This window comes from Sander vitreus, chromosome 1 (assembly GCF_031162955.1).
Source record: "Sander vitreus isolate 19-12246 chromosome 1, sanVit1, whole genome shotgun sequence".
Lineage (NCBI taxonomy): Eukaryota > Metazoa > Chordata > Actinopteri > Perciformes > Percidae > Sander > Sander vitreus.
This window is the reverse complement of record NC_135855.1, coordinates 39,605,895-39,627,777: the sequence shown is the minus strand read 5'-3', so window position 1 is coordinate 39,627,777 and position 21,883 is coordinate 39,605,895. Positions and strand designations below refer to the sequence as shown.

At 41.7% G+C, this 21,883-nt stretch overlaps 1 protein-coding gene across 3 annotated transcripts in view; it reads left to right on the top strand.

The window, feature by feature from the left end:
- The window catches only part of LOC144521253 (uncharacterized), a 48,875-nt gene that overhangs the window by 13,122 nt on the left and 13,870 nt on the right, over positions 1 to 21,883 (top strand). Inside the window, exons 12-21 of one of the 3 annotated variants that reach the window (XM_078255719.1) lie at positions 163 to 280; positions 647 to 738; positions 1,756 to 1,906; positions 9,270 to 9,376; positions 10,415 to 10,526; positions 12,204 to 12,337; positions 14,050 to 14,159; positions 15,198 to 15,366; positions 15,452 to 15,556; positions 17,420 to 21,877. In XM_078255719.1, the coding sequence (XP_078111845.1) occupies positions 163 to 280; positions 647 to 738; positions 1,756 to 1,906; positions 9,270 to 9,376; positions 10,415 to 10,526; positions 12,204 to 12,337; positions 14,050 to 14,159; positions 15,198 to 15,366; positions 15,452 to 15,556; positions 17,420 to 21,877 (5,556 nt within the window). Of the gene's footprint in view, positions 1 to 162; positions 281 to 646; positions 739 to 1,755; positions 1,907 to 9,224; positions 9,377 to 10,414; positions 10,527 to 12,203; positions 12,338 to 14,049; positions 14,160 to 15,197; positions 15,367 to 15,451; positions 15,557 to 17,419; positions 21,878 to 21,883 lie in introns of all 3 variants that reach the window. The other 2 variants (XM_078255711.1, XM_078255702.1) reach the window with 2 other exon arrangements.

Below are 21,883 nucleotides of genomic sequence, written 5' to 3'. Positions count from 1 at the left end.
TTAATTGATCCGGAAACTCTTCTACAGCGTGTCAATGTCCACTCAAAAGTATAAGACGCATCAAAAGGAGGAAGCAAGAAGAACTCTTCTAAACAAGGCTGCAAAGTATAAAAAAAACTTAAATTAGACCCATTTAAAAGATGTTTATTTTGTCCCCTTTAGGCTGGAGGTGCCCCCCCAGACCTGACTGCCCTGCGGAGTCGTATCACAGCACTGGAGGAGGAGCGAGAGGAAAACCTCTGGAAAGTGGAACAATATGAGGAGCTCAAAGCAAAGAACGGTACCGAAATCCAACCTAAGTGCCTTCTGCTTTTCCCCCCAAGTGTCAACACATCATATTTTCTTCAAATGTCATTCCCCTACTGTCTTAAATTCAGTAGTATTGGAGTTAAATAGGGCGCCCTGGTAGCTCACCTGGTTGAGCATGCGCCCTATGTACTAAGGCTCAGTCCTTACCGCAGCGGCCCGGGTTTGATTCTGACCCGTGGCCTTTGCTGCATGTCCTTCCCCCCTCTCTCTCCCACTGCCCTGTCTTCATCTGTCCTAGCCATTAAAGGCCAAAAAAGAAGAATTAGAGTTAAATCTGCACTGTCACTGGTAGCTGTAATGCCAAAATTAACATTGTGTGTTTGATGTTTTCTACAAGAAATGCTGGAGGCTAAGCTGGTGGTATATGAGGAGCAACAGAGGACACTACAAGCTGACCTGGAGCAGTTCACCAAGAGGGCCGCCTCTCAGGTCAGGGATTAGGGATGCTAATTTAGAGTTCTTTTTCTGACCCATAGCCGACCGATCATTAACCTACAGGCAGGCAACGGAGTCCCAGTTCACCCGTTCAGGAGGCTCAGACATACTTTCCCCGTTTCGTGGACAGCTGTGGACTTGTTCTGGTCGTGCTGCCGTGATATTCCGTGCATTGTCAGGGACACATGCAGCCAGTAACCGTCACAAGTCCAGACAGCTTTTTAACCAAAGGTTGTCAACCTGTGAGGTTGTCGGCTCTGTGTCTGTCTGGCATACTCTGTGTCAGGGTTCATACGTTTCGAAAAAACCTGGAAAAGTTATGGAATTAAAAAAAATGCAAATTCCAGGACTGGAAAGGTTTTGGAAACATAAAAATACCAAAAGTTGTGTTTTTTTTTTTAACACAGCATAATATGTGATTAATAAATGTATTTCACGTCGTCCTAACGTCACCGTTCCGTTCGGGGCGCGATATTATGAATCCCACTATGGACCACATACATTGTCATATGTATGATATTTTCAGGAATACATAGTCATGGAAATTTGCCAAAAAGTCATAGAAAAGTATTGGTTAAAATGGGTATGAACCCTGCTGTGTGTAGGACGGCCGATTTAACCCGCTATAGAGGAATGTGTACAGTATTTTCGATTCCTCTGCACGTCTGGCACATATTTTGAGAGAATTGATGATGATATGAACTTGACTTGACGTAGCGCCGTCCAGCAGAGAGCAACAACAAAAGAAAAAAAGAGCTTTAAATGCAACACTAGCAAGTTTACTAGCAGTTGAGATATAGGTTGTATAGCCTATTTTTCTCATCGTGCAAAAAAAGTTTCTTATTAATAACTTTTTATTTCAGTTTTAATAATATTGTTTTTAACTGATAGTTTTAATCGGTCAGAATTATTTTTATCGGTCAACGGTTGATCATCAACATCCCTGCCTTTGGTCTACATTTACCTGCTCGTTGTTGGTCTCCTGTAACTCTCTGCTCCTTCTTGTCTTAGGCAAGTGAGTCGGGCAGTGCCGATGACACTCAGAGCCAGGTGCTGGAGTGGCAGGAGATGGTAGCTGAGGCAGTCAGCGCCAGGGACCGGGCCAAGGAGGAGAAGACTGTCATGGCCCTCCGCATTAGCCACATGGAGGAGGAAAGAGAGGGTAAGGCTGTTGCTGGAGGATGACACAAACTCAAAAGGCTCAGGTTGTCTATCCCCTCTAGATAACCAGGACGGACTAGCAGGGTCTGGTCTGTCATTTATATTGTATAAAAATCACACATAGAGGTTGTTATTTTCTTTATCTGCCCATATTTGCCTAATGCACACCTAATCTGCTTAGAAAATCAACACTGCCTATGCTCATGCTTAGTAAGTTTCATTAATATGAAAAAAATGCCTTTAAGTAATCGAAATGTGATCGAAAACCCCTTTAAGCTTTTTAATAACTGCAAGAGAAGTTGCTCTGTGTATGATGCTGCACATGCTACAAATTTAAGCAAATCAAAGGTATCTCTGTATTTTCTTTAATATACTGTAATTTAACTTCCAATTTCCTTCTAAAACTTTCCATTCTTTTCACTTTTAATTGACATAATTATCAATTATTCTGTTATCCTTAAACTGAATTATTAGTTTATGGATTTGATAACTACGCTTGAAATCAATAGTTTGAAGTATCTAATAAAATAAACTATTACTGTTTGAGCCAGGATTATAACCAGCATTGTTGGTTTTTACCATACACACTTTAATTAAAATTAGCATTGCATGTCTGTCCGTCCTGGGAGCGGGATCCCTCCTGTGTTGCTCTTTTTTCCTGGTACGTTTAGAGCAGGGGTTGGCAACCTTTCTTTATATGAAGTGTCTTTTTTTTAAAAACTTTTTAAACGAGTACTAGCCAATCAGAGGCAGAGTAGGGCAGGCCTTCCTGTAATTCGGATGGGGGTAAAAGTCAATTAAACTACTGTAAATAACAGGCACTGCTGCTCCCAGTGGTTGTGAAAGAGGTCATGTGCATACGCATGAGAAGGCACTTCAACATTTCTAAAAAAATCTCTTAGACAATGGTTAAGCTACCACACGTATGCCTAAGGTTGCTGACACCTGAATTAGAGGGACAAAGGATGGAGGGTGTCATATGATGGACAGAGCCTCCTGATTTTTGATATTGGGCTATATAAATAACAGGTACTTGACTTCCGAGGCTGTAGTTTGTGGTGCTGTTTATTTCTGTTAATTTATACTGTGAAGTGTTTCTAATATTTAGTCTACCCTTACTGATATAAATGCCTAGAAACACCTCTCAATATAATGCTATAAAATGCAATTAACCCAATCAAATGGCAATATCATAACTCCTTTTTATTTTGTCCTAATCCCCTATAGGGTTGGGTACCGATATCTGGTGCTGATACGGCACCGGTGCCTTAACGACCGGTATCTGCCGGACCAAATAGCAACGCGGATTTCGGTGCGTCATTTTGGTGCCACTTAAATGTCTGCGCTGCCCTCTGATGCTCCGAAACGGACGTTACAGCCAACAGAAACATCACTGCATGTGACGCTAGTTAACACTACACTTGGCAGCGGGTAACGTTAGCCTACCGTTAGCTAGCAGCTGGATTAAACACGGTTAAAATGCCGACAACTAAACGGTGTAAAGGGTGACTGTATTTCACTGTAGAGGATTCCAACCGCGGGACGTCCAACAGTCTGCTGCATCGTTGTCGGAAAAACAACACAGACGGTGCGTTCACGTGAAACTCGCCTCGCCAGCCTTGTTGTCTATTCAAAGTTATTTGTAAAATGCCCCTTTAATTTTGACCATTAGACCTTAGCAATAAACCAGCCATTCTTAAATGTCGCCAACTGTCGTTTTGTGCTCCTTATTTTTTTAAAGTATTGTTTTATCACCGGTATCGGAAAAAAACCAAATGATACCCAACCCTAATCCCCTGTCACCACCACCAACATCTACACCACCCCCGTGTTGTGTAGCAGCGAGGGGTTCAGAGTTTGTTGTACTGTTTACCACGTGTCCTCTGTTGTCTGACTGAACATTATTTTCTTTTTCTTATTTTTTCCCTCCCATCCTCACTGTTGTTAATGGGGAGCATTTGGTTGAGCTGCCTCCCATCTCATGGACTCTCCCCCCCCTACTCCTCCCCCTCTCCTGCCCCTGTTCCAGGGATGGGAGCAGCCATACAGAACAGTTTCCCATCAGTTTTGTGCATGCAGGCTCCCCCCAAAACCTCCAGTGTCGCTCGTGCTCACTGTACTGCCCGCAGCTCCTCTGAATTGTCCTCTTTGCCGGGGTGAGCTGCAGGCAGTACAGTAGCAGGCTGCACGTTAGAGTCTGCCATTTTGTTTCTCTTCCGTTCCTCCCCCCCCCCCTCCTGTGTTGTTCCTCTTTTCCATTCCTTCACCCCTCGCCGTTCTTCTGTCCTACTGTTTCTTCTTTCTTTCCATCCTTTGATTTCTGGTGTGGGCATACCAAAATATTTTTGGAATAACCCAGCAATAATAATATCCCGGGATCAAATATAATGAAATAACCCTTCTTTTGTGGTGATGGCTCGGTTTCCACTAACTCTGGGAAGAGGACTAATGTTAGTAATTACATTGATATTTAATGTCTGTGTTTGTTGTTTAAGTAATTACAGATAAAGTTCACAATCTCTGGTTTATGGAAAGAATCATAATTATTTTGGTCAATATTGAAATCACGATTGTTTAAGACAATTACTCGTTGACCTTTGGAAAGATGTTGCAGTTACTGAAGTTAAAAAACCCAGTGAAACAGTTGAACTGTGACATTTCCCTTCATACTTTTCCCATTTTTTGAATTTCCCTTCAGAATCCAAGACCAAATAAGCGTTGACTTGCTAAATGTATTGCGCATAATAATAGTTTTTCTTGATTACATTGTTTTGTGATCGTTGGCAGCCAAAATCGATTAATTGCACAGTCCTAGTCTATGACGAACTCTGGGGTCATGAATCAGGATATGCAAGAAAAATTAAAGTTTTGGTATTTGGGTGGTAGGAAATAGACACGACAAGTACAAGTAATCAAATATTTGATTACCCAAATAAAGTCCAATCATCCCTCTAGACATCCAGTTATTTTATTAAAAAAAAGAGGAATGCAAGTGAGTTGATCTTAGCAAAAAAAAAAACTTTGTTCTTTCACAAATATGTACTCATTCATGTGTAATTACTTCCACCAACTAATCAAAGTATTCTCGTAAGCGTAGAATCTGACATTCAGAATACATACGGGGGAGTCGCTCGAATGACGGCCGCCATGTAGCGCCTCCATCTTTATAATACATTAGCCAAAGAGGGACATGCCTCTGCCTTTCGTGCTTTTACACTCAGTGGCACCGTGACGAACGCCAGCCGGGAGATTACTCGCGACTAGCCGGCAGATTTGAAAGCCTGTTGAAGATGGAGGATCACGCCTATTCTCGAGGACATGTAACGGAGTCGCCAAGGAAGCGAAAAAGGGAATTAAAACGACAACGCGACAGGCAAAGCAACAAGACCAAAGTTAATATTGGAGCGGCTAGAACAGCTGCGTGTAAACGATGGAGATACTCAGAGATCATTTCAGGTTCGGCCACCGTAGGAGTTAAAACGTGCTCGGGATGGGAGGGGCTAGAAAGTAATATTCAGTTGGTTGTCGTATACAATTTCACCGCTAGATGGGAGACATTCTTACACAATGTAGCTTTAAGTTAAATGAAACCATAGTCATGCTCATAAAATAGTTAGTGGTCCCTATTTTCATTAAATATGGCTGTTGATTTTGATCAGCTGTGTGTTTCTCGTCCTTGCTCAGAACTAGTTATCAGACACAGTTCTTTTTTTTTTTTACTTTTGCATTTTTGCAATCCTATCATCCCTATCCCTATGGTTGTAATATTTGGTGATTTAATTCAGGTAGGAAGCGTATAATATACTTGCTAATATTGTTGATGCTGTCTTCGAGTGCTGCTGGAAATAATGTAATTACCAGTTTGTTGTGAAAGTGGAAACTAAGTCTTCAGTCTTGTGTTGTACTCTGATGTATGGAGTCATAGTAGTGCCATTAAAAATGAATACATCTGTATAAAAGAATAAGAAAAGTAAAGAAAATGCTTATAATTATTCTTATTTCCCCTTTTATTTATTCCTTTTTATATTTCTACATTTCTTTATCTTTTATACATTTCTTTTTTATGGGACTATGACTCTATGCTGATGTGGCTTTTAGGGGTTGGTCATTTGAGTCAAGTTGTATATAAGTTGGAGCTTATTAATTACTACAAACACTATCTTAAGACATGTTGGCTTCAACTTCATCAACGTCACTGCCTGCTGAGCTTTCGCTTCTGTTTTGCTGCTGCAGACAACAATATACAAGTTTAATATAAGATATATTTCCTACAGTGTCCATTATTATTATATAATAAATCAATCCATTTCCCTCCCTGTTAAAGTGCTCATATTATGCTCATTTTCAGGTTCATAATTGTATTTAGAGGTTATATCAGAATAGGTTTACATGGTTTAATTAAAAAAAAAAAACACCATATATTTGTCATACTGCACATTGCTGCAGCTCCTCTTTTCACCCTGTGTGTTGAGCTCTCTGTTTTAGCTACAGAGTGAGACCTCTCACTTCTGTTCCATCTTTGTTGGGAGTCGCACATGCGCAGTAGCTAGGTAAGGACTACTAGCCAGTCAGAAGCAGAGTATGAGGGCGTGCCCTGACAGTACCTAGGTAAGGACTACTAGCCAGTCAGAAGCAGAGTATGAGGGCGTGCCCTGACAGTAGCTAGGTAAGGACTACTAGCCAGTCAGAAGCAGAGTATGAGGGCGTGCCCTGACAGTAGCTAGGTAAGGACTACTAGCCAGTCAGAAGCAGAGTATGAGGGCGTGCCCTGACAGTACCTAGGTAAGGACTACTAGCCAGTCAGAAGCAGAGTATGAGGGCGTGCCATGCTAGCAGCTAGGTGAGCATTATAACCTGTGTTCCAAAGTGACCACGTTTGTCTCTGAAGTAAAGGCTGGACTACAATAGAGCTGTTTGGAGCAGTTTGTGAACAGTGTTTTCTGTTGGAGATAGTAAGTCCCTTTGGGGTGGACTTTGGGCTTTTTCACTTTGTAAACCTATAACATGCACGAAAAAAAGATATATAACACAATAAAGGAAAGGGAAAAAGCCAAAAAGCATGATATGAGCACTTTAAGAAACTCAATGTCCTCTATCATAGTAAAGGGAATCAATGCCAAATGAACACCGTTTACTGAACTCCTTTTATGAAAGCCTGACTATGTTGTATGCTTTTTATTCCTCACTTGAAGCATCAAATGTCAGACACTTCTGCTGCGTGCCGCTCTCAGGCATAATAAGAAGAACCTCCTAAAGAACAGCAGGATTTATTTACTTCTAAGATAACTTACTGTTTTGGCTTCATGAATAATTCTCACATATCTCCTGTTCTTAACATATCGAGGGCTGCAACTAACGATTATTTTAATTATCCATTATTCTGACGACCATTTTCTCTATTAATTAATAGTTTGGTCTATAAAAAGTCAGAAAATAGGGAAAAAAGTCCATCCCAGTTTCTCAAAGTCCAAAGTGATGTCTTTAAATGTCTTGTTTTGTCAGTCCAAAACCCAAAAATATTCAGTTTAATATAATGTAAAACAGAAAAGAGCAGGAAATCTCCATATTTGAGAGGCTGTTTTTGCATGACAAATACTTTAACGATTAGGCGCATATCAAAATAGTTTTTGATTGTTTTTCTATCGATTGACTAATGTATCCTCTATATTTAAAGGACAATTCTGGCGCAAAATGAACCTAGGGGTTAATAACATATGTGTACCGAGTCGACCGTGCTCTGGGATTTGTTTTCATGCTAATCGAACGCGTCTCTAGCTTTAAACAAGCTACCGCAAACCGGTGTTTAGCTGCTAACGCTAGCTTTCGGGGCACAGGGTAAATCACTATTTCTACACCACAAACAAGGCTCAAAATAGCACCACACTTCAACGGTAGCACAATGAGGGTCCCTACATGCAAACCGAAGCATTGAGAACTTTGTAAGTGTACAGACAGTTTATAAAGACAGTAGGCCCCCATCTTGGATAACCGTCATGAGCAGTCGAACGACAAACGCCGTGCAACCAAGTAACCAGTAACATAGCTCAAACACAGCGTTCGTGATTAGATTGCTCATGACTGTTATCCAAGATGGCGGCCGCATGTAAACATTAACCCTAGTGATTTACCCTGTGCCCCGAAAGCTAGCGTTAGCAGCTAAACACCGGTTTGCGGTAGCTTGTTTAAAGCTAGAGACGCGTTCGATTAGCATGAAAATAAATCCCAGAGCACGGTCGACTCAGTACACATATGTTATTAACCCCTAGGTTCATTTTGCGCCGGAATTGTCCTTTAATCCCTGCTGCTGTGGTCAGTGTAGGGGAACTACCCAGTATGAGCACAGTTGTTTTATTCTACATGATTAGTGTAGATTATCTCACATATTCCTGCTGCATGTTCTAAATGACATTCAATACTAAACTGTTGTAATAGTGTTCTTTGCATAGTCCTTCTCTGCTTAACGCTGCTTATACACTGAACCCATACTGACCACTGCTTGACCCACTCAACTCCTTTTCTTTTTCTGCTTTGAGCTACCCCCACACCCCTCCTCCCCCCTTTTCCTTCCCTCCTATACACATCAAAATTGGCCTGTTGTCACAAAACAGATGGGAACATGTTTTGTTCAGCCTAATCAATTTAGCATCCTTGCTGCTAAATGAAAATTGAAAAAAAAGAAAAATTAAAAGCACTGCAAGAATCCCCTCAGATCTGCACTTTGCCGTGTTAGTTTAATTACAGTCTGATCCTCCTGTTGAAGAAACATTGGCTTTAAGTGTGACTCATGAAAATGGGCCCTCTCCATCCTCCCACAGCCACTTGTGCTCCCCGTCTCCCACGTTTTGTGATTGCTGTTTTCCTCTGCTATGCAAATTAGGTGTGCATGGCTCTGACCAGAACGTTGCTTTTGAAGTGTTTCTCAGGTCCACGTACCTTATGCAAATACAAAAGTGCATACATATCTGGAGTTTGAGTACCTTTCTCTTTCTCCATCCTTGATTCTCTCAGTCTCCTGTCTCCATAACTTCTCTTACAGTCTGTCTCTGTTGTCACTTTCACTGTTGGATGAAACTGTTTTCTATGTTACAAAGTTAATTTGTGGTGTTAAAAGTGCCTCATCTCCCTTTTCATCAAAACCACCAACACCACCTATGCCAACACACTTATCTATTCTCCATCTCTGCCATCCTCTTTTGAAAAAAAATTCTTCTTTCATTCTGTCATCATTCTGTCCTGCCCATTTTATACCCACCTTCCCATCCATAAATACATACTCAATCCAACCCAACATCCCCCCCCCCCCGTTCCCTGTGGCACAAAACTGATTGAGGATGACTGGTTCTTTCCTGGCTGCTCCGATCCAGCACTGGCCACTCGGCAGCAGGAGTTGGAGGAGGAGCTGAGTCAAGCTCGGGGGCTCGGCCAACACAGGGCCAAGAAGCTGGCATCTCCCGCCCAACGAAGCCTGCAGGTAGGTGGACGGGCGGACATTACTGTGGTTGAGCCATGGTAATGCCAGCTGGACTTTTTTTTTTAAATGCTTATATGTGCTGTGATGTTTCCAGAAACAACTTAAAGCAAATTCAGCTAATCTTTTCATTATTTATGAAAATGTTTACCAATTACTGCCCTGTCCTGCATTAAATAAAAGTCAGGATCACGTAACAAGCACAGGTCAAATAAAATGAAAACTTGGCCTAAACAAACCTTGAAGATACATAAATGGTGGTGAAGTAAGCTTTACAGTCAGCACTTCCTGGGCTGTCTGTCACTGTCAACAAGCCGCACCAAGTAAGGTCCGGGCATTTCTTTCTGTAATTTCACACCTAATAGTAACAATCTCTAACCTAAACCGGACAATGTTCTTGGAACTTTTTGTAAGCCTTAGGCTTAGTTGGAATTATTTCTGCAAATTCACTTTTCAAGATAATTAAGATAACTCTTACAGGAAGTAATATATCTTTATGTTATCAGTTGTTTCTTTCTTTAACTTTGTATGGGTACACTAGGTTGCCACCCGTGTATGTTTTAGAGAAGCAGGCTTGGTCTTTTGGATTGTGTTTTATTTTAAGAGCTAGCGGTGAGTTGGGCCTAGTTTTGTGAGATTTATTTCATTTCTTTGGCACAACCTCTGCCAGTGTTGAAAATAAACACTTTCTCAACATTTTGATTATCGTGTTATTGTCCCCGATACTATCGAACGGGACATAACATCCTGAAATGCAGTTTTTGATAAAAGGTAGCAAATTGAATTGCATGTCTTGTCTTTCAGAAAAGTTGCACAAAATAACCATTTTTAAGTCCCACTCACAAAAAAACACCAGAGACTGAATGGCCTGATTGCTCACATTGCCTGTTTCTTGGAAAATAGTCTTTTTTTTTTTTTACTTGTTGTTAAGAGTTGAGAAGATCAATATCACTGTCATGTCTGGATCAGGAGGTAGCTAGGCCTATGTTGCTGTATTACCTGTCACCGCCCTGCTTCAATTTAAGTTCATCCCACTTGCAGGAGGACTTTGAATTTGATGGGCAGGCCCCGCGGAGCAGCTCTGAGAGCACGAACCCGATGGAGGGAGAGAACATGGGAGGTTGGTGGCCCGAGCACAGTACTCCAGATACAGGTGTGAGACCCGCTAGACAGTTTACACTGGCATGCACACGTTCATCCGCATCCTACTTTGGGAAATTGTCTTTGGGAGGATATTTTGTTGTTTTCACCATAACACTCCAAACTTATTTTAGAGTTGGATTGTGGCTGTTGGTTGTTGTTTTTTTTCTTGTTTTTCATCTAACCTGCCCATATTGTGAATGTAAGACCTGGGTTTTCTATTTATTGGGGTATTGTGTTTAACATACTTTTGGCATCAGCTTGTTTCATCTTGCCTTCATTTCTACTTGTGGACTCATCTGATGAGTCACACTGTAGCAAGCTAAATTTAAGCTCATCTCACATTTATTCAAAATAACTCTGGGACAATTGGTAAAATCCCAAGAATGAGACACTCATTGGTTTGTGTTTTTATCAGTTTACAGTTTTTTCATTTGGACATGTGCATGCTGGTTGAGCTGGCTAGTGTTTGTTGGGATCCACTGAATGCATTGAATTCTTGTAAGATCATATACATGTACATTAGGTGGCAAGATACGTCATCTGTGGTAAGTTTTATTTTATATTAATTTCTTTTGCATGTTCTGCACTTTTATTTCTTCATTTCCACTCATCCTGTCTTGTTGTCTTTTAAACTTCTTGTCCTGAAACCAAAAAATACATCAGCAGTTATCAAAGAAAATGAAAAAGAAATAAAAACAAAAACGGTAAAAAAAAAAGGATTGGGGTAGTTGTGTTTGAAAGGAAAGCTGACGTTGAGATGTACTTTTTGGTTTTTGTGGCTAAACCTTGAACCCTGGAATTGAATTTCACACCTTGACTTTAATTAATAAATCTGCCATTGAACGTCTTTTAAATTTAATTAGCCCATAATCCAAAAAAAGATATAGTTTTTCCCACTGATTCACCTTTCCCAAAGCATTTTCCTCTTTTTTTCGCCCAGTTGTACCAATACAGTACAGTAGGGCTGTCACATTTTTAAGAAGGCTTTTAATCTGAAACGTGCATTTCATTAACAGTTCCCGGAAAAAACAGCAGCATTAATAAGTGGATAAAAAACTTTTTCCTTTTAAATAGAAGAACTCAGACTCTGTTGTAGTTAGTAGAGCTGCAACTACCGATTAGTTTTAAACAAAAATGACTTAAACCGTTTAATCGATTATTTTATTTTTTATTTTATTGGTTTATTTGATAGGGACCATGCACATTTATGAACATTGTTGTATAAAAAACACCATGTAAATATGCCAGAATTAGTAAAAATAACTACTTTTCATCTGCAGTGACTAGGCAGGTGACACAGGACTAACATAGAGACAGCCAGCAGTCATACAGCACTCATTCACTATAGATTAAGAGGTACACATAATGGTGACATATACATTGACAAAACAAACAAACAAAACAAAAATACATGATGACAAATACATTATTCATCCACCTCTATATTGCATTCACTATAACAGTGAAAGTGTATGGGGATGAAATGTGTGACAGTTAAAAGTGAGAACATCTCTGGTTTTCTAGCATTATCTAAATAGTTGGCGATTAATTTAATAGTCGACAACTAATCGATTAACCTTTGCAGCTCTAATAGTTAGTTCCACCTCCCCTCAATGGCCTTTATTTGTGACTTGCTTGTATTTGATTGTGTCACATCCTCATTAATTGTCTTTGCTGATGATTGCAGATGGTTTGCGGTCTGTTGTGGAGGAGCTGGAGCTGGAAAGGAACCAACTGCAGGAGCAGATCCTGAGCCTGGAGGAACGCTGTCAGGATCTGGAGGATCGACAGCAGCTGCAGTCCCGCATAGAGACGTTACAGGTAACCTTACTGTGCATAACACACACAACATCACATACCATGTCGTTGCCCCAGGGTTGAGTCAAACCTAGGGCTGGGTATCATTCAAAAATTAGACTGAGAATTTGATACCGGTTCCTCAACGATACATTTTTCGATACCAATTCTATAAAATCTGTTTTCACACAAAGAAATTACACATCAGGGGACAAGTCTTTTTTTATTTATTTTTTATTTAGTTTTCAGCTCTTTTCCACTTATGTGACGCACACTGTAGTCAAGCCTCCAACCACACACACACACACACACAGACACACACACACACGTTAGCCCCGTCTCTGTGCGTGACGTAGAGTTTTTCTTGCGTGTCTCTACGACACAACGTGAGACAGGCAATCACCAGCATTATTAGATCTCTTAGCAATCATGCTGCATGCTTACTGGCTCACTGACGCTGATGAGATTTACTCCTTAGGTATTGAACTTTGGTATTGGATGACGAGGCATTTTTTGATACTCAATACCAAGAAGGCAATTGGGTCGGTGCGATCGAAGTTTGGTATCCAGCCCTACCTGTATTTGTATCGTTTAATATTTTCTCACACTGTTCTTACCTACTGATGGGTAATGGAGGAAAACGATGAATGAATTGCATGTTTCTCCCCCCCCTCAAGGACTAGGAATTTGTAACAAACCCTTCTAACACAGGTGACGTTTGATGTAGATGAAGATGAGCAGCCATTTTGGGTCCCTCAGGTGTGTTGGGTCGCTTATGTATGTGTGCGCTAGAGAGCACCTCTGGCGGTGACGGCTAACGGTGTGGTGTGCTTGTTTAATCTCGGACACGTTCTGTTTCTGTGCAGTGTTCTGTCGCAGACTTCCTGGGGGTCGTAAAAATCACACTTCACGGCTTGACTTTGGAACTGTCAAAACTGGTGAATGCCGAAGTTCATTATTACGGATAGGGATGTAGCGATCACCGGTGTAACGGTAAACCACGATAAAAATGTTGACGATAACATTTACCGTTTTCATTCTTTAAATTGTCATTATTATCACGGCGGATTAACACGGTGTGGAAACCGTGTGTTTAATCCTTCCCAGCTTCATCCGAGTCTCCTGAAGTTTCTGCACAGGCGCTCTGCGTAGCCTCCAACGTGCGTTTCTTGAAGTTGGAATCATGGCAGAAGGAGGAGATGACAGCGTTCAGGACATTTATCAGCCCCATAAGAGGACTAAGTCTGAAGCATGGGCATATTTTGGTTCTTATAAGAATGCCGAAGGACAGTTGATTGAAGATAGTTATCCTGTCTGCAGAACGTGCAGGAAAAAAGTTTTGATAAGGGTTTGCCTATATTTTTGTAATATAATAAACTGTGTTACACTTTTTGAAACTATTTCAGCTTGTGTATGCCTATCAGTGCTTTCTGAACATATTGAACACAGTTTTAAAAATACCGCGATAATACCGAAAACTGTGATCATTTTGGTCCCTATAACGTTGAGTTTAAATTTTCATACCGTTACATCCCTAATTACGGATAATGATGAACGGGTAAAATAGATATCTGATATAAAAATCAACGATTCTGATGTTGACTATAACAACAACCGTTTGATGCTGTTCTCCAGCGGGTCTGCTGTCATCAACGTCTGTGTGCAGTGAGAATGTCTTTGTCCTGTGCTCTTTATTTAATCTTTGCATACTGATCTGTCGTCCTCCGCCACCCCAGAATGAGTCCGAGAGACTACAGAGCCAGCTCGCCAGCGTCCGAAGTCAACAGAGCAGAGACGCAGAGAAGCATCAGCTAATGGTTAGCAGCCTCAACGAACAGCTCAAAGGGTAAGCTGATCAGTCTATTCAGTTGAGAAGATGTGTAAATGTTTTTGAAATATAAGAAAACAACAGTTTTTACAGTTTTTTTTGTCTTGAACATTTATTACTGCAGATCATTTAGCTGTGACAAAACAGGACAGTTTTCTGCTGATATTTTCTTTACTAACAAAAAAATCTCTGAGTGCCTTTCACGATATGTCGCAGTCTTTTGCGATATATTTATTGCGCCAGTTAATATTGCAATGATGATGATGATTTTAAAAAAAAACTGATATATTGTGCAGCCCTACTTTTATTACTGCAGATCATTAAAGGTGCTCTAAGCGATGTCACGCGTTTTTTAGGCTACAACATTTTTTGTCACATACAGCAAACATCTCCTCACTATCCGCGAGCTGCCTGTCCCCTGAACACACTATGTGTTGCTATCAAGCCATAACCCCCCCCGTTAGCATCCCATTGACTGCCATTCATTTTGGCGCCACTTTGACAGCGAATAACTTTACATCTGAGGCGTTTACATACTCTGTTTGTCCATTGTTTAAAAAAAAGGCTCCATTACCTTGTACCTCACGTTATGGCTATGGAATGATTGAGATTTCTCTTGGCACAGCTACCAGAAGACTTCCAACTTTCAGACAGGTTGCTCACGGCACATCTACGTCTTCAAGCTCAGTTGGAGGCTGCTCAGTAACGCTCAGCCATCAGGGGGGTTAGTGCAAGGAAGGGAGGGGGAGGGGACGGGATGTGGAGGGAGGGGCCAGCTCTAGCTTTGAACGTCAACAAGAATTGCCGTCACCCAACATCGCTTAGAGCACTTTTAAGCTGTGACAAAACTTTTACCACAAACAGGACTTGAGCCATATCTTTGTAAGTGAAATGACCTCCTGTGAGCAGTGCCCATTGCCTGTGTTTTTTATTTACTTAACCCCTGGCATTGCTGCTACATCCTGGTATTTGATATTGGACTTTTTGAAGTGATAAAGGTTTTAACCCAGTTTGTTTTAACGGTTCAGGTTTTTTTGTTTTTGTTTTGTTTTTTAGGCTGAGTAACACACAGGAGTGCCTGGAAAGCTCACTCATCGAGAAGGAGAATACGTTGGCCAAGACGTCCGAGAAGCTCGAGCTCATCAACGGCCTCCGAGAATCTTTGAGTGAAAAAGAAATTCAGTACAAAGAAGTGTCTGACAAGCTCCTTCAGGCTGAGAACACTGTAAGTGTATACTCCTTTTTTGTCTTTTTGTCACAATCCAATAATCAGCAATAGTTCATTTTGTTGTGTGTTCGTTCTTCCGCAGCTTGAGAATGTTTCCAAGAAATGCAGCAGCTCGGAGAAACAGTGCTCTGAGCTGAAAACGGAAGTTGTCGACCTCACGCAGAAGCTGAGTTTGCTGAAGGAGAAGGTGTGATTTTTTTTATTTATTTTTTTGTATTGGAACATCCATCGTTATCTTTTCAGAAATGTTTCACGTTTGACAGTTGGTCAAGGCCACACCCCCACCCTCCACCTTGCTCCCCCCCTCTCTCCTCCTCAATAGCATTTAAAGCTACAGACACAGAAATGGCACATCCTAAGGAAAGCTCATTGTGGGACTGGCTCTAGTGGCTGTAATTCTGCACCAAGGCTAAATTTTGGGAAAGAGACTTCAGATACTGTATTAGGGGACCACTAAGGCCTATATAAAAGAGACTTCAGATACAGTATTAGGGGACCACTAAGGTCTATATAAAAGAGACTTCAGATACACTATTAGGGGACCACTAAGGTCTATATAAAAGAGACTTCAGATACTTTATTAGGGGACCACTAAGGCCTATATAAAAGAGACTTCAGATAAAGTATTAGGGGACCACTAAGGCCTATATAAAAGAGACTTCAGATACAGTATTAGGGGACCACTAAGGCCTATATAAAAGAGACTTCAGATACAGTATTAGGGGACCACTAAGGCCTATATAAAAGAGACTTCAGATACAGTATTAGGGGACCACTAAGGTCTATATAAAAGAGACTTCAGATACAGTATTAGGGGACCACTAAGGCCTGTATAAAATCATCCAAAAAGCAGCATGTCATAGGACCTTTAAAGTGCTGTAGTATGTAGTTAGCAGGGCAGTGTGTTAAAGTGTTATGGTGCTCAACACAGAATATCTAAAGTGGAGATGTGCGTTTAGGACAGTCCTTTTCACGAACATCAATCTTTCTATTTTCAGACATCTTTAACTTGTCATTCACTTTCCAGTAGGGACGTTAATGATGAAAGCGTCGGGTATACTCGAGCGCGACACTGAGCGTACACGGAGATGTTTATGCTCAACACATTGTTCGTTGCAGTATTCTCCAAAACACCAGAGGGCGTCCAGACAAAATAGTCTCTAAATAAGCAAGAAGAAGTAGTAGAGAAGAAGAGACCGGAAATAAAGGAAAGCAGGCTGCCTGGCAACAGTAGTGAAAACATCCATGTTAAACACAGATGTGCTGCGAAACATTACATTTATCTAATCATTAACATGACTGTTGTTCATCTCCAAATTGAAATGATTGTCTGCCTGTAACACTGTGAAGAACACTATTCACATGAAGCCATTTTTCGCTTTGACAAAACGATATTTTATGTTTTTCCACACTCCAGCAAAATATTTCTTCTTCTTCTTCTTCTCCTCTCTGACCACATACTGTATTTAAGGCTGTTTGACTCCCTGTGGTCTGTACGTGAAGAATCACACAGATGTTTGTACAGACGAACCTGCTCTTCCCAGCCGACCGTGTTGACCTGAAAGCGCAGCACTCACAGTGGGCGCATAGTTACAAAAATTCAGAGGTGCGCTATCACACGGCGCGACAGCTTGCATGCTGGAAACGACAGCACCTCGCGCCCGGAACACCACAGCGACCATAAATTAAGCTTGACCGTTTACCTACAATAAGAATTTTGACCGATTGATCCAGTTAAACAGTACAAGTCCGCAGCTGTACCCAGACACGAAGAGCGGAATTATGTCCGAGCTTCCTGGACAGGTGACCTGGGACTCCTGCTTGTTGGTTAACGAGGATTGGCTCGGTCAGAAAACAAAATCTAAATAAGCATACCCACTTGTCAGTATCCATTATTTGCATTGCATACATGGATTGCAGTTAATACTCCGACACTATCATAATAATTTTAAAAAGTGAGACGCGGTAATCTTATAAGGCTTTGCACTACTGATAAGAATCCTCCTGTCTGCTCGATGCTTCATCATTCTTTTTATCTCCTCTTTTTCAGACACAAAAGCAGGAAGTCAAGATAGAAACTTTACAAACTGAGCTTGATCAGACAAACGAGGAGCTGGACAAACTAAACTCCGCCCACTTGGAAGAACGAGCCCAACTCATTCATGACCTGCAAGGCTGCGAGCGGGAAATCGACAGGCTTAAAGACGTCCTGCTGGAGAAGGACGAGGAGATATCGACCCTCTCCGGTAACATGGCCGAGTACGCAGAGCAGGTCACAGTGCTGAAGCAGGAGATCCGACTCAAAGACGAGAACCTGGTCCGTGTAGAAACCGCTCTGAGTAAGGCAGAGCTGGAGGCCAGGATTATCAGAGACACGCAGAATTCAGACCAGCAAGCCTTGGTCACAGAGCTGGTCCAGAAACTCAAGGATACTGAGATGGAGTTGGTCAAAACCAAAGAGGAAAGAGAGTCTAAGGTGGCTGAGGTGGAACATCTGATAAAGCAGGCAGAAGAGGACAAGAAAACTATTCAGTGCCTTCGGGGGGAGACCCAGAAACAGATTATAAGCCATCAAAATCATCTTTCTGAATGTGAAACGCACATCACTTCACTAAAGGAACAGCTGGCTTTATCCACCCAAAAGCTGCAGGAATCAGAAAGACTCCTTTTGCAGCTCAAGGACAAGAATACCAGCAGTGAGCAACTACAGCAGCAGCTTAATGATAAAGAACAGACCTATGAAAAAGAACTCAAATCTTTCAAGGAGGAGCAGAACAAACTTTTGGCACAGGTGGAAAGATACAATAATGAAATGCAAACATTGTCCAAACAATTGGAGGAGCAAGTACAAAGTGAAGAGCACATTAAAAAGGAGGTAGAGGAGAAACTGAAGACCATAGCATCACTGGAAAACCAACTGAAGACAACTGATAAACAGGCCGAGGACGAGAGGCAGAAATTCAACGCTGAATTGCAAAACCGGGATTCAGAAAATGAGAAATTGAGCAATGAGCTTCAAAGCAAATCTGAGAATATCTCCAAACTCAAGAATCTCTTAAAAAGCATGAAGACGGAGAAAAAGCAGCTGCAAGAAAAACTTAAAGGGCTGACAGAGGATCTTGAGCTACAGAAGCAGAATGTAAATCATTTTAGTGAAAATATTGCATCTGCTCTTGAACTCAACCAGAGTCTTGAGAATCAAGTAGCTTGCCTTACGAAAGAGAAAGAGAGACTCGAACTGGAAGTAACTGAAAGCGTAAAAACTATTTCCGAAGTTACACTCGAAAAGGATTCCCTGCAAGCCAAAATATCCATACTGGAAACGCAGCATTCTCAAAATAACGCAGTAATTGAAGGGCTACAAAAAGATAAAGAGGATTTGACCCTTCGAAGTAGTGAGTTAAATCAAGTTCTCAAACAAAGCACACACTCAAACTCAGAGATTCTGCTGGCAAAAACAAATGAATGTAGCAATCTCAGCCAGTCACTCAGGGAGAGGGAGGAGAGGGTGACACAACTGCAGGAGCAAGTGCAAAGCTTGACTTCCAAGGTAGACCAGCTCCAGCTTGACATGGCAGAAAAAGAGCAGACGGTCAATGATCATCGCGCACAGATAGAGGCCCAACAAAACCAGCAAGCGCAACTCCAGGAAACACTGTCTCTGCTGCAAGAACAGGAGCACAGTCTGAAGTCTGTGTTAATGGAGAAGGACACACTATTGAAAGAGAAGCAGGAAGGATATCACAGTTTGCAGAATGAAATCACACACCAGAAAGATATTGTATCCAAGCTACAAGCAGAAGCCGACTCACTTCACGGAGAACAATCAGGACTTCGCCAGCAAATTGAAGAGAGAGAAGAAATGTTGAAAAATGTGACACAGCAGTGTCAAAAACACAAAGACGAAGTCAATGAATCAAACAACACTGTTAAAGCTCTGAGTGACCAAATCCGTGTAATGGAAGAAAATGCCAGAAAACTCGAGAATGAAGCAGAGCTGAGGCAAACGGAGACGGCTAGCTTAAACAGCCACATCCAGGCAGTGACTGAGGAAAACCTCCAACTTCGCGCTGCCTGTGAAGCCAGAGACAAGGAGCTTGCTCGGCAAACACAGACGCTGTCAGAGCTTCATGGACAGCTTAAAGCGACTCTTGAGCAGAACTCTGTATTTAGTGTGAAAATAAGCAGCCTAACAGAAAACAATCAGAGACTAGAAGAGGAGTTAGCACAGAACAGCAAATCAGTTTCTGAACTAACCGCAGAGAGGAATTCACTTCAAGAACAAAACTCTAAGATTCAAATTCAAACCTCAGAGAATCAGAAATTAATTGACGGCCTGCTGAAGGAAAAGGAAAAGCTTGCTGTTGCAGAAAATGAATTAAAAAAGATCCTCAAGGAAAGTGAACAGTCAAACTCTGCAGGTTTGCTCGAGAAAACAAGTGAATGTGCTCATCTGTCAAAAATGTTGAGGGAGAGAGAAGAGCAAGTTCAACGTCTAGAAGAGCAACATGATGGCTTAAAAAAGCACGTCAGTCAACAGATTTCACAGTTGGAAGCTCAGCAGGACCAGCTGCTGCAACTTCAGGATACTATATCTATGCTTCAGGAACAAGGATCTGTTCTCAAGTCAGGGCTAATGGAGAGAGACGCAATGCTTCAGCAGAAAGCAGAGGAGTGTAGCGTTATTCAGGATGAAGCCGTGCAGCAGAAAGCCCTCACCTCACAGATGAAGGGTGAGGTAGAGTCACTCAGGAAAGAGTGCTCGGAGGCGAAACAGCACATAGAGCAACTAGAACAGACATTGAAAGAAGTAAGAAATGAGTGTAAAAACCACAAAAACGAGCTGAATAAACGAAACGAATCGGTGATCTCGCTCAGCAGCCAGCTTGGTGCCATGAACGAGAACGCTGCACAGACCGAGGTTGAAGTTGCCAACCTAAAGACCGCCGTGCAGAAACTCACTGCAGAACTGACACAGAAGGAGGACCAGAGGAAAGCAGAAATCGTTGATTTTAACGATAACATTGAAGCACTGAAGGAGGAGAATACAAGATTGAAGTCTGAATTTAAGAAAACCGTGACAGATTTGTCCAAAGCACACGAAGAGGTTACACAACTGAAAATGGCAGTCTGTGATGGGGACAACCAACTCAAAACTGCAGGCTCAGAAAGGGAGAGGCTTAATTTGATCATGCAAGGAAAAGATGACTCCCTGAAACAGCAGGAGAATTTGATCCAGCAACTCAACAGTAGGATTACTGAGCAGCAGGAGCAGCTGAAACAGGAAGCAGATGACAATGTCCGCTTAAGTGCAAAAGTTTCAGAGCTTGAAGATTCTGTTTGTAAACTCAGAGGACAGGTTGACAGTCTTTCTTCAGAGTCACATGTACTGAAAAATACATTGGAGAAACAGGAACAGTCGAGTCTTGAATATCAAAGCCGTTTTTCAGGTGCCGTTGAGAATCTTAATTCAAATCTACATGCCAAAGAGGTAGAGTGTGAGAGCTTGAAAGAAAAGACTTCACACCTTGAAGAGTCAGTCGCAAAGCTCAAAAGCACCCTCCAAGAACAGATATCTGAGGTGGAAAATCTGAAGAAGGCCTTGGAGGAAAAACAGGCAGCTCTTTTGGACCAATCAAAGTCTCTTCAGGATTGTCAGAGAAGAGCAGATGAGGCCTTGCTCTTTAAAACTCAGTTCGTGGAAAGCACAGAGTTGGTGTCACAGCTACAGAGTCAAATTCAGCTACTGTCCACTGGGTCTGAAAACTTCAAAATGTCAGCAGAGGAAACACAAAGTGCCTTTAACAACCTACAAGAGAAATATGCAGCAAACTTAGAAATGCTGCAGGATGTGAGAACGCAACTGTCCCAAAGGACTGACGAGGTGTCCAAACTTCAGAAGTTATTGGATGACACCAGTAACGAACATCAGATGGCAAATTCCACTATAGAAACGCTGAGAAATGAGTTATCTGCAATCCATCACAAACTTGAGAAGAATGAAGACCTGAACGCCAGTCTTTTAAAGGAAAAGGACGAAGCGTTGGCTTCTCATCAAGCAAGCGTGTCGCTGCTGACTGTTGAAATACAAAGACTCAAGTCACAACACCTTCAAGTTGTGGCACAAATGAATGCGCTGACAGAAAACCTTGAGCAGAGGGAAATGGCTCTCCATGCAATTAACAGTCAGTGCACTTCCCAGGCCAAACACGCATCCCAGCTAGTTTCAGAAATGCAGAAACTAGAGCAGCAAAATAAGAGACTAAATGAGGAGATTAGTTTGTCAAAGGAAGAGAACCAGAAGCTTCTTACAGCTGCGAGTAATGAAAACGCACATTTGCAGGAGGAAGTTAGAAAACATCTCGCAGAGAGGGAAGAGCTGGAAAGGCGACATCATCAAATATGGACGTCGCAGGGGGAGCTGCAGGTTCAAATGGAGCAGCAGTCCAGCAGCATGAGCGCAATAATGGAGAAAACGATGTCCGAGAAGGAGAGCCTTCAAGCAAAGGTTAGT